The sequence below is a fragment of the Lontra canadensis genome, unplaced genomic scaffold (genome assembly GCF_010015895.1).
Source record: "Lontra canadensis isolate GAN:19392208 unplaced genomic scaffold, GSC_riverotter_1.0 scaffold41, whole genome shotgun sequence".
Taxonomy (NCBI): domain Eukaryota; kingdom Metazoa; phylum Chordata; class Mammalia; order Carnivora; family Mustelidae; genus Lontra; species Lontra canadensis.
In genome coordinates, this window is record NW_022631035.1 from 16,976,236 (window position 1) to 16,989,674 (window position 13,439).

Here is a 13,439-nt window from a genome sequence, read left to right on the forward strand (position 1 = left end):
GCTGCTCCTCCCCAAAGATGCAGCTTTTCTAATCACACATACAAAAAAAGAACACACAGAAGGAAAAAAAAAGGAGTCTATATTTGTCCTTCAGTTTTCTTCTGTACTCAGATACACACACACACACACACACACACATTGGGGATCACATTGGACATACTGTTTTAAACCTGCTTTTTTCACTTAATATATTATGGCTTTATTTTGGTGTCATTAAAATGTATCTCAGTATTATATTAATAGCTGTATAATATTTGTTTAAACATTCCCCCTTTGCTGAACATTCAGTTTGTTTCCAGGTTTTTTCACAATTAAATATAATATTCTGTAGAGCCATCAAATTAGGGAAATCACTACTCCCCATTTTTTTTTTTAATTTTATTTATTTATTTGACAGAGATCACAGGTAGGCAGAGAGGCAGGCAGAGAGAGGAAGGGAAGCAGGCTCCCTGCTGAGCAGAGAGCCTGATGCGGGGCTTGATCCCAGGACCCCAGGACCCCAGGATCATGACCTGAGCCGAAGGCGGAGGCTTTAACCCACTGAGCCACCCAGGCGCCCCTCCCCATTTTCTTACTAGATTTTTCTTTCTTTTTTTAAGGAATGTTTGTTTATTTATTTATTTATTTTATTTGACAGACAGAGATCACAAGCAGGCAGAGAGACAGGCAGATAGAGAGAGGAGGAAGCAGGCTCCTCGCTGAGCAGCCCGATGTGGGGCTTGATCCCAGAACCCTGGGATCATGACCTGAGCTGAAGGCAGAGGCTTTAACCCACTGAGCCACCCAGGTGCCCCCTTACTAGATTTTTTCTAAGAGTAGCATCATATTTTAAGGGCTGAGAACTTGGGCTTAGGTCTCAAATTGATCTGTCTTTGAATTCCAGCTCCACCACTCTTACCAGGTCTTGCAGTCACTTAACCTATAAGCCTCTGTTGTGTCGCCTATGAAATGAAGATAATATTCAGAATTAAGTGAGATGACAATCTATGTGAAGTATCATGCAGGGCCTTGGGATAGCATATGAGCTCAATAAAGTATAGTGGTTATTTTTACATATCATTATTACTGTATATACATTTCTGGTTATTTCCTACAGAATTAGGATTGCTAAAGTAAAAACATTAATATTTTGAAGATTTTTGATAAATATTGGTATCAAAACTCTTATGTAAAAATACTGCTGATTTCTACAGTCTACCTCTTCAAAAAGTTGTACCAATTTACACTCACAGTCCCATCATGTGAGTGTCCATTGCCTTGGACTCTCACTGACACTTGATGTTATTGAAATATTTTTTTTGCAAGGGCACCTGGCTGGCTCAGTCAGTAGAGCGTGTACCTCTTGATCTCGGGGTTGTGGGTTCAAACCCCATGTTGGGTGTAGAGATGCCTTAAAAATAAAATCTTTTAATAATTTATTAAAATATTTCTTGCCAATTCGAGAGGTAATAGATTAGCATTTAAAATTATTTCTTCAGCTACATTTTAATGACTAAGTGCTCAAGTTAAAAGATTTTTTAAGTGTTTTGTAATGGCAATAGTTCATGATACTCAGAAATATTATAATTTCATATAATTTTAGCACATTAATTTTTGTTAAAGAGAGGTGGTCTGATTTGCTGCTTCATAGAACGAGCATCTTTATGTACCATTTTATTACTTAAACCAAGAGGGAAGAGTTTTTATTAGAGAGGGTCGTTCAGCTTGCATTAATGAGTATCTTAGATTTAATTGTAATTAAGCTATTGCTTCTTGTTCACATATGGGTGATGCTAAAATACATGAAAGTAGTTTATTTTCAACTAATTTAAATTTTACCTTGTACTTCTCTTAATTTGCTTAATAAATCCTTTCTCCTTGGATGAACTCCTCAACACTGCCATTATCCTCACATTGGGGGGTGGGGTGGGTGGAGATACCATATGTTCCATTAAGATGTTTGAAGTGTTTACAGATCTTCTTCTCTCCCATTTTATGTTTGTTTCCCAGCTCCATTCTATTTTTAAATTTTAGTTCCTTTATCCATATTCACATGTGTATTTTTTTAATCTATTTTACTAGTTCTATTAGTGGCATTACATGAACAAAAGAACAAAACAGTAGAGTTTGATTTTAACTAATTACCAAATCTTGATGCTTCCTGAGTACACAATCAGTACAGAGATGAAATAGAACAATCCGATGTGACTGAACTTATTTGAACAAAATTAAGTAGGAATATCCGTGATCTATAGAACTATACCCGTTAATAACATAATATAGTCTTGTTTTTAAAGGACTGGAAATTAATGGAAGAAATTTTCCTTTCCACTAGCTTTGCAAGAAGGAAATAATCTTCTTTGAATATCCTCCTGTAAATCCCACTGCAAATTGTAGTCTGTACAGAGCAGAATCATGGTGCCTAATCCTCCTCTTTTCATGGTTTAGTCCATACAAAGAGCAGAGCTGGAAATTGGATCTTTTGACAGCAGTTACTAAGCAACAGAATTTGGATGTTTTTGGTTAACATCCTAATAATATCATGTAGCTGATTTGTCGAAGTTTGTGCATGTATTAACGGAGACAAGTGGACACTCCGGAAGTGACTACTGGTCCCTGTACAGCTGGGGCGGGGGTGGGCGCGTGTTGTTTTGTTTAATACACTTTGTCTTCTGGCGTTTATATCTCTTTGGCACACAAAGGAGGACAGTGCAACCTTTAGGAGAACTTTCAGACTTTGTGACTTTTTATATTATTAAGAATACCCTACTTTGGGGTTTGTGTTATGTGAAAAATGAAGGAATTTTTCCTGAAAAGCAGGGAGAACAAATGAAGGATTTTAAGGTCATTCCAGGAAGCTTTAGTACTTTGCCAAAAGTTTAGGTCCACTTCCTGAGGCAGTTTCATTAGAAGACAGCTAATGTTTGCTTGGTCTACTCCCAAGTTATTTTTAGAAACTAGAGATTATTACTGATAGCACTGATTTGAATTTGCTCATTTACGTTTTTATATGCTACCAAATATGATTAGGGTATGCTTTCAACTAATTGCTGACAGATTTACTGCATTAGGGATTTTCTAAGTCATCAGATTCCTACTAAGTACTTCACGCCAACCACTTCAGAACTGAGATGAACTCTTTCAGCCCCAGAAGAAGCGGAGAATTTGGCTTCACCTACCTCAGAGCACTAATGAGGTTATAGAAAATGGAGGATGGAATCCACTTAGAACACGCTTTGCTGTGGTTTGTGATTCTGAAAGGCTGGGATTAACATGGAGCCAACGCTGGCGCGTTCCCATTTGTATTCACGGAGACTCCAGAATCCGCAGCTGCTGCCCCTCCCGTGCACACAGGTGGCTCCCGGCTTGTCTGTAGATTCCAGGAGTGGGCTCGGTGCCTGGAGCGCTTGCAGTGTCCTTGAGGGCCATACTCAGACCTGCCCCAGCCCCTGTGTGGCAGGAGCCCTGCGCCTCCCTTGGCACAGTGTGCATAGCACAGCCGGCATGTTCTCGCCTTCAGCTCGGGCTCCTCGCGTTTCAGTTTGTCTCCTATGACCTAGTACCCACCTTTGCACAGGAGAGGTGGTACCAGAGAGCAGAAATAGACTGTGGGATTCTGTGTGTTCTAGAGATACTATTCATCTTCTAGAATAGACCTCTCATTATGTCCTTGTTCACTGGGGCCACTCTTTCACCCACTTTTTCTTCCTTTAGTTCTTCGGATTCTTTTTCTTTAGCCTTCTCTTTCAGACTTCTCCCCAGGCTCTGTGACTATCTATACTGATCATTTTACCTGCCCTGCAGGAAGCAGCCCCATAGAACTTAGGTGACCAGACATTCCAATTTGTTTGAGCAGTCTTGGTTTTTACCTGTTGTTCCAGAATGATTATTAACAGCGGCCCCCTTTCAGGTGTCTGGGTTTGCATGATAACTACTTACCTGATCCCCAACGGATAACCTCCTCAACGAGAAAGGCTTAAGGGGCATACATTTATCTTACTAAATGAGAGTATCTGAATTTAAATTAATTTTTAAATTAATTTTTAAAAAATTAAATTTTTAAATATAATTTTTAAAGAGTCTTCGACGTACAGCCCCCAGCTCCAGCTGCAGCCAGCCTGCCTAACTGTCCTTCGGTGTCATTCAGTCGGGAGCTGGCTCTCTCTGTACCAGGCGCTCTTACGAGGGGCAGGTTTGGCATATCAGAGCAGGCAGTTTGTACAATTGTATTTTTTCTGCATCTTTCTTTTTTTTAATATATATTTTATTTATTTATTTGACAGAGATCACAAGTAGGCAGAGAGGCAGGCAGAGAGAGAGAGAGAGGAGGAAGCAGGCTCCCTGCGGAGCAGAGAGCCGGATGTGGGACTCGATCCCAGGACCCTGAGATCATGACCTGAGCCGAAGGCAGAGGCTTAACCCACTGAGCCACCCAGGCACCCCTGCATCTTTCTTTCTGATACCTCTCCTCCTTTTTGCGTTTAGCTACCTAGAGGTGTAGTAGAACTTCCCAGGTCACTGTGTAAATCTCTCACTTAGACTTTCACCTGGCAGCTAATCGTATGTACTTGGCCGTCAAGTCTGAGTGTCTCCTCAGGGAACACTGGGCTGGGACCGGGGCCTGGCCCCCGGGGGTGAGGAGCGGAAGGGGCTGAGAAGTGGGCTGAAAACAAGGATTCAGAGGAAGAGTGGTGACCTTATATTACACTAGTGACTAGGTGAGGTAAAGAATTATGTGTGTAAGAAGTGAAAGGGGTGTGTGTATTTAAATTAGAGTCAAGTTGCTACCCAAAGGAGTTTCAGTTGACCTGTCAACTGAAACTGGTCAAGTTACAACTGGAATCGCACAGCCTTTGTCATGGTTAGTAGGTTGTTAAGGGAGCCCTGAGTGCTCCTCTACTCATGATAGTAATTAGTACATTAAGAGCTGTTAAAAAAAAAAAAAAAACTACATTAAATGACTGCCATAGGTACTTTTCTTCTCAAATCTTATAGGTAAATCATGCAGTCAGCTATGAAGTGATTTGTAATGCTTGGTGAACTCAGTGTCAGAAGTAAACTGGTGAGACAGTGGACAGTTTAGCATCAGTTTTGACCCCAGTAACGTCCTGAGTTCCTGGAGCCGTGGAAGCTCTGTACTGTTCTTGAGAAGGGAGAAGGGCTGACTCAGGAAAAATGGAGTACTGCAGATAGCCAGGCCTCTGTGTCCCGGGCCCTGTGGCTCTAATCCATGCTAGTACAGCCTGACACACAGAATCATATGCTTGCATCAGAGCCTTTAGCAGAATTCCGAAAAATGATTTGAAGAGCGAGCGTTCTAAAAAGTGACTCCTTGACATCACCAGAGTTTATACGATACCATGTTGACTGCTATCTTGGTCCAGTCTTACAAAAAAAAAACAAAAAAACAGCCAAGAACTACTGTGAAACTGTTTCTAAACTTTTCTCCTGTCTTGGATTCACCAACTCAAAGCTTGATCATTACGTATCAAGAAGCTGAAATAAATGTCCTGTTTTTCTTACCTATTTTGGGGGGATTGATCGTGGTTCAGAGAGAAATAAAAGGCTCCTCTTTCCTTGCTCTTTCCATGTACTCATGATCCATTCCCAAACCAGCATCTCTCCTGTCCTCTATTTCAGTAGCCAAACCAGAAGGAACCTTCAACTCTAGTTTCTTCCTCATGACCAAACCCATTCATCACCAAGTCCTTTCAGTTCTGCCTCCTGAATATCTCTAGAATCCATTCATTTATCAGAACACCCACTTGACTCCCCTTCCCACTTCCAGACCACCATTGTCTTTCACCTGGAGTTCTACAGTATTAAAAAATGATTGCTCCCCTCTGATGCTTTTCTATATATCAGCCAGAAAAATGTTTCTAAATCATAAAGCTGACACGGTGATCCATTGTTTAAAGTTAGTGGCTTTTTATTGCCTTTATAATAAAATTTCAACTGGTGTGAAATTTCTAAGACCCTCCAGGTCCAGGTACTTCTGTCACCTCTTCTGCTTCATCTCTCACCTACCATTCCCCACACATACCACACTCCTCTTCATTTTAATTCTTATTGACTATATGTCAGTTCCTGAATTTTGTCACTCCAAGCCTCCTAATATTCTTGCTCTGCTTAGAACATTTTCTTCCCCATTTTCCACTGATAGTTTATCCTTCAGATCTCAGCTTAAACGCCACTTCCTAAATTTAGGATTCCGTCATTGACTACATAATCCTCCATGTCGGTTAGGATAGGCTAAGTTATGCTGCAGTAACGAACACTCCCAAATCTCAGTGGTTTAACATAACAGAGTTAATTTCTTGCTCATCCTACGTGTCCATCGTGGCCCAGAGGAGGAGCTCTGCTCCTTGAAGCTTCTCAGAGACTCACCGTAACACATAACAGAAGCTCCCTCTCACATGTGAGATCATGATAGCCAAGGCAGGATGAGGGGAATATGGTGAATCATGCAGTAGCTCTAAAGCTCGTTTTAGAAAGTGATATGTATTCAATCATAGTTCATTAGCTGAAGCAAGCCCCATAGTCATCCCTGCCTTGAGAGGGGGTGGGGAACAATAATCCTACCACATTCGAGAGAGAGAACCAGCACATGCGTGGGTATCCCTAGGGACTACCACAGCTCTGTTGTGTATACTACCAATGCATCTCAAGTTTCCTCCAGCGCAGTAGTGTCATGCTTTATTATGGTTTCCTGTGACCTGTTTCCCCCACTCCAAGCTTTGTGGAAGTATGATCATATCTGTCTCATTCATTACTCTCTCCATTGCCCTCACTGATGCTTGACATACAACAGGAATTCGAAAATGTTTGTTGAATGAATGCATAGAGTAACACTCCAAGATTTGGTACTTAGCCTGTTACTCTTTTACCTCTGCCATTTCTCCTCGCGGTCCCATCCCCTCACCTGGTTTCAGCAGTTACTGCCCTGAGGGTGAGCTCCATACTCTGACTTCAGTCCATACCCTGACTCCAACTACTCACTCGATATTTCTGCTTGATTGTAAAATGCACATTTATGGGGCGCCTGCGTGGCTCCGTCGGCTAAGTGTCTGCCTTGGGCTCAGGTCATGATCTCAGGGTCCTGGGATCAAGCCCTGCCTGTGGGCCCCCTGTTCAGTGGGGAGTCTGCTTCTCCCTCTCCCTCTTCCCCTCCCACTGCTCGTGCACTCTCTCTCTAGCTCTCAAATAAATAAAATCTTTAAAAAACAAAAGAAAATGCATATTCTTGCAGTCAATATTTATTGATTACTTTCTGGTAAGGTATTCTATTAAATGACAGGAGGATACAGAGATAATTAAGATAGTACTTGCCTTCAGAGTGCTTATATTCTAGTATAATACAAGGAAGAATGTAATGAATCCTTAATATGTACACAGTATACAAAATTCTATACCATAGCAGAACAGAGACAGTGGTTTATGGCTAGATGGAATTAGAACTTGTGTTGTTTCAACCACTGAATTCACTGGGCAAGTATAAATACTGTTCTGTGCTGGGTCCCTGAGATGACATGAATCAAGTTTTTATCCACTTCACAATCCAGTGGGGGAGACAGGTAGCGGAAGATGAAAGGGTAAGTGTGATTTTAACATAGTATGGGGGAGTGACTAAGGGTAAAGGGGATGGTGCAAAGGAAAGCACCAGAGGCTTTCTTTCATTCAGGCATCTAGGGAACATGTATTAACACCAGAGCAGTATCAGAATACATAGCACTGAGGAAGATAATACCTGCCTTACAGAGCCGATAGTGTGTTGGGAGGAACTTACTATCTGGATTGCCAACATGAGTTGATTCATTTTTCCATGTTTTTATTTTGCATCTTTGAGGGTGACTTTTGAGCATAAAAAAGACCACACATAGCTAGTTTAAGGTTTAGAAAATGAAAAGTCAACATATTAAGATTTTGTAATGAGACCTAGTTTTTTAACACAAAAGCAAACGAACTTTTAAAAAGTCCAATTACATCTCTCTCTCTCTTTTTCTGAAGATTTTATTTATTTGCGAGAAAGCGAGAGAGGAGATACAAGCGGGGGGAGTGGGAGAGGGAGAAGCAGGCTTCCTGCTGAGCAGGGAGCCCGATGCAGTGAGGGGCTCGGTCCCAGGACTCTGGGATCCTGACCTGAGCCAAAGGCAGACACTTAACGGAGCCACCCGGGCACCCCGACATCTTTCATTCTATTTGTAGGTCTAGTGAAATTTAGAAGTTCCTTAAAAGGGGACTTTTACAACTTAATTAAATTTCTTTAAATATGTTGAACTATATTTACACATTTAAAATGTTTTATTTTCTCTTTGAAGTACTTCAGTTGTCTAACAAATAAAAAATTGAGTTCCAAAGTAATATTTGTTTAATGATAAATTAAAATACAACCAATAATATAAATATGGTGAATCTTAGATTATCTCTACTGTTTGTAAGGCTATTTATCTTTTACCTTCCAACATAAAAGTTTATCAAAATGAACTATTCCATGGCCCATTTTTTTTTTAAAGATTTTTTATTTATTTATTTGACAGAGAGAGATCACAAGTAGGCAGAGAGGCAGGCAGAGAGAGAGGAGGAAGCAGGCTCCCCGCCGAGCAGAGAGCCCGATACGGGGCTCGATCCCAGAACCCTGAGATCATGACCTGAGCCGAAGGCAGAGGCTTTAACCCACTGAGCCACCCAGGTGCCCCTCCATGGCCCATTTTAAGTTGAACTAGTAAGGCTAATCTATTAATCTTGATGCGGTACATTTCCTTAATTGTTACAAATACTTTTAAGACCAAGTATACACAAGTTGTCTTTAAATTTAATGTGAGGGGCGCCTGGGTGGCTCAGTCAGTTAAGTCTCTGCCTTCGGCTCAGGTCATGATCTCAGGGTTCTGGGATCGAGCCCCCTGCATCAGGCTCTGCTCAGCGGGGAGCCTGCTTCCCCCTCTCTCTGCCTGCCTCTCTGCCTACTTGTGATCTCTGTCTGTCAAATAAATAAATAAAATCTTTAAAAAAATAAACAATATGAAAAATATTAATAGTGAAAACTTGATTTACTTTATTTCTGTGCCTAGTGCTTAATTATCTATGGTTCAAAGATAAACCACGGCTGGGTGTGGTGCATAAGCAATGAATCTTAGAACACTGAAAAAATAAAATTTAAAAAAAAGAAAAGATAACCACTAAGGAATATTATGTCACCCTGAGCCAGATGGGTGGAAGGGTGGTTACCATCTTGGTGCACTGAGGTTATTTATCAACCAGAGAGACTGGGCTGGGATGCAGAAATTAATTCTTACCATTGATATCCATGGGGTGCTCTAAAATATAACTTTTTTTTTTTTTAAGATTTTATTTATTTGACAGACAGAGATCACAAGTAGGCAGAGAGGCAGGCAGAGAGAGAGGGGGAAGCAGTCTCCCCGCCGAGCAGGGAGCCTGATGCTGGGCTCCATCCCAGGATGCCGGGATCATGACCTGAGCCGAAGGCAGAGGCTTTAACCCACTGAGCTACCGAGGCGCCCCAGGGCCACAATTCTTACCGATAGTAAAACAACATACAGTTTTATTCTACCCATCCCTTGTGGCTCCATCTAGCTCTTGAGTCACAACACTGAAGTCACACTCCAGACATAGGAGAGACCACTGTGATACACTTGATGGGATTTGTCCGTTGGTTAATGACCAGCTGCCCCTCCGCCTGCCCAGGTGTGTATGACACTTCCAGCTCGAGGGGCTGAAAACAGCATCACCCTTCTTCTGGCTCAGCCAAGGTCCAGTTGTATCCTCTTGAACAAGTCATTTAACTGCTTTGTGCCTCAGTTTCCTCATTTTTAGGTCGTAAGAACTTTTAGCTCTCAAATTCTATCATTTCCTAAATTCTAGTGTAGTAGAATCTGAAATACTGGTGTGTTACACTGTGCTTTGTTTAGGCATTGCTCAAGAATTAACTAAATTTTATCTTCTTGGAATTTGTCATAATCATGGAGAGCAGTGAGATAGTAAATGGTTTTTACTTTCTTCCAGATCTTTGATGATGCGTACAAATCCCAGCTTAGTTGTGTGGTTGTGGACGACATTGAGAGACTGCTTGGTGAGTCTTAACTTTCGCCATTGTACTATCTTGGCTTCATTACACTAATGTCTCAGCAATTGCAAGAGAAAAATAACAGGTATTTATAAAGTAGAGGGCAATAGAAACACTTTTCTTTGTCTTATAAGGAATTACATTATCTGTTCTATCTGAAGTCGTCAGGGATGGAATTCATGTTAAATATGTGTGACTGTAACTCCATCATAAACTGCTCTCCCGTCAGGGCCCACACCTTGTATTATTTTCTTTCTTCCACAGAGCTCTCTGCCCTGTAATAAATGATTAATAATTTCCACTGATGGATGTATTTGCTATTTAGTACCTCTGAGCTGCCTGTACCCCAGAGTTTCCGCTTAAGAACTTTGACAGAAAGGCTTATGAATGGAATGAAATAACACTTGGGAGAAGTGGCAAGTTCCCTGGGACCTCATTCTCTGTTTTATAAGAACAAGCCCCTGTTATGATGCATTCATTCCAGATTTATCTAATTTTTGCAGTGAAATCAAGTGTACCTGTTTTATAAGAACAGAAACTAGATTCCCTTCCTTACTTATCCATTAGAGGAACTGCGCAGACAAACATGATAACAGTGTTGAAAACATTCTGAAAGTTATAGGTGCTCTACAGAAATTTAAAAAAATTTTTTTAAATATCGATTAACCATCTCTTGTGCTGAAATGCACTGCTACCCGATACAAAGATGAATAATAAGACTGTCCCTGCATGCAGCTCACAAGTTATCATCTCCCAGTAAATGCCAGAAAAGTGCTGTTACTTACATTTTATTTCATTGCAAAAATTAGATAAATCTGGGATAGACGCATTATAATAGTGACTCAGGATGCTGTATTGAAATTGAACCCACATGGTGACTTCATCAACTTCTGAAAATGTTACCCAACACCTGAGTGATCCCTTCTTAAACTGTCCAAAGTGGTGTAGGAATGATTTCAAGTTAACTGTTCTTACCACATTTTCCTCACGATTTTCAGACTTGCTTTAGGTCCTCTGTTATTTATTCTCTTGTTTCTTAAGGCAATGTTTGTTACAGGGCAAAGATGTCCCTATGTATAATAAGGTGAATCTGAGGTCTTAGAAACTATGTGATAGTTTCATCTAGTGATCTGGGGTTTTTGGTCTGCTATTTTTGATACATTTCAACCCAGTTTATAGGATTATTTCTTTAAAAGCTTTAAAGCACAAACTCATAGCTCTGTGTAAATTCCTTTATCTAAACACAATTGAGATGTGTGGTCATAGCAACACTACTATGTCAGGAATGTGTGCCCTCTGAGTATATTTTCACTTGTATGAATAGTTATTATCTGTACTTGTTTGTTCACCAATTCCACAAGTAAGCTGAGCCCTTTCTGCTGTGCTGGAATTATTGGGGTCTCGGAAAAAATAAGTGACATGCTGCTGTTGTAGCCTCCATCGGTGAAAATTATTGCAAAGTAGAATGTGCTGTGTGCTCTGCATGTTCAGAAAAGGGAAAGATCATTTTGGACTTCAGAGGGCTGGTGCCTGAAGGTAGTTCTAAGCACGGGCCGGGGTGCGTATATATGCAGCCTGCAGAGAAAGCTGACGAGGGGCCGTTTATGCGGAGTCTTGAAGGTTTAGTAGAAGTTTAACAGAAAGTTTTAGAACGTTCTCTGTTCTGGACCATCTGAGGACCAGTCTTAGTGACTCTACCATCATATCGGTTATACTGAAGTACCGGACTTTCATTATTAATCGACATTTCCCCCTTACTCATTTTCTAGTATGTTTTGTTGCCTGTGAGATTACTGTATTACCAGGCTCTGCAGTAATTTCTTGGACATGGTTAGCAAGTACACCTGGATTTTTTTCTTCCTTAAAAAAGACAAAAAAAAAAAAAAAACCACAAAACCAAAAAAACTATATCTAAGTATTAGACAACGATGTCTACCTGAATTCAAAATGGATATTTCAGAGCTTTTTCAAAAGATTTACAGATGAGAGTTCTTACATAATGTTTTAAGCATTCAAGTTATTGGAGATACTATTTTTCTAATTATCATTAGTTGCCTAAGTAAGGACGATGTTTATTCTTGATGCAGGTAATTTGAATGTTTGGAATATGTGCATGTGTGTATTGAATCCCTAAAACATAATAATGTTTCTCTTCCAGATTATGTTCCGATTGGCCCTCGATTTTCTAATCTGGTATTACAGGCTCTTCTCGTGCTACTCAAAAAGGCACCTCCTCAGGTAAAAATAACATAAGAGACATTTTCACAGAATTTTCCCAGTAGATTGCATATAATGGGGCAAACAAACTGCTAAGTAAGCAAGCGGCCATAAACCTAAAATTCTATTGTTGAGGGCCTTGGGGTAAGTCATCTGGCCTGGACTTCTGTTTTAAGGTAAATGATTTTCTTAACAGAGAAGTTTCCTTCCTGAAGATCCCAAAATCCTAGTTTCGGTTAGTGAGTTCTGTTTTTGTTGTTCTCTAAATTCCCCAGGGTTTTACACATCCCTGGCTGCCTCCATCTCCCACGAGAGATCATGATATTCACATAGAACGGATTGAATATACATTCCCATTTGTTTCATTTGTCATTTGATAGATTTTCCCAAGAAATTGTATTTGGGGGTATTTACTTCCTGTAGGCAGATTTTTCCTTTTTCTTTTCTTTTTAAAAAGTATTTACAGTTAAGCTTGAATTATGTCTCTTGGGTCATGTGGCACTTTTGAGGAAGGAGTTCATAGCCAGGATCTCTATTCATGTGGTTGCATTTTTATTGATGTGGCTACTGGAGACTGGTGATTTTGATAACTTAACACATTTAAAAGTCATCTATGAGGGTTGGTTAAATATGTTAATTATGTAGAGGCTGCCGGAGCATGTTTGGCTGTGATACAAGGCACAAATTCTCTTGACTGATTTTGTGTGCTGTAACCTTTGAGAAATGCCAAAGACAGATACAAAGGGGTCAAGCACTATCTTGAAAAACATCTTAAAGTCTGTATGGGAATCTTGTATTTGAAGTTAGAGATTTTAAGTAGGCTGTAGGGAGTATATTTCATGTTAAGTTGGTGAATATGCTTTTTAACAGTTAAAATTGTGTGTGTGTGTGTGTGTGTGTGTGTGTGTGCATGTGTGTGTTAGAACTAAAAGTGATGGACTTGTCTTGGTTTTCTAGGATTTTTTGTTTGTTTGTTTGTTTTTGTAATCCTAGGATAGTAAGAAGAAACAAGTTACAACAACTTTGAAAATTTACTGCATTATATGCATTGTAAGGATTTTGTAATCATTTGTCCATAAACTATCATTCCCAGTAATTGCAGTTTTAGCTCATTCTAAGGCTGAAGTTAGAGAAGTGAGTTTATTTTTCCTTTCTATGATTC

General features: G+C 40.2%; 1 protein-coding gene across 1 annotated transcript in view; it reads left to right on the top strand.

Moving 5' to 3' along the window:
- Positions 1–13,439, top strand: part of NSF (N-ethylmaleimide sensitive factor, vesicle fusing ATPase) — a 147,793-nt gene that overhangs the window by 106,680 nt on the left and 27,674 nt on the right. Inside the window, exons 16-17 of the mRNA XM_032870954.1 lie at positions 10,000–10,066; positions 12,219–12,298. Of these exons, the coding sequence (XP_032726845.1) occupies positions 10,000–10,066; positions 12,219–12,298 (147 nt within the window). The remainder of the gene's footprint in view (positions 1–9,999; positions 10,067–12,218; positions 12,299–13,439) is intronic.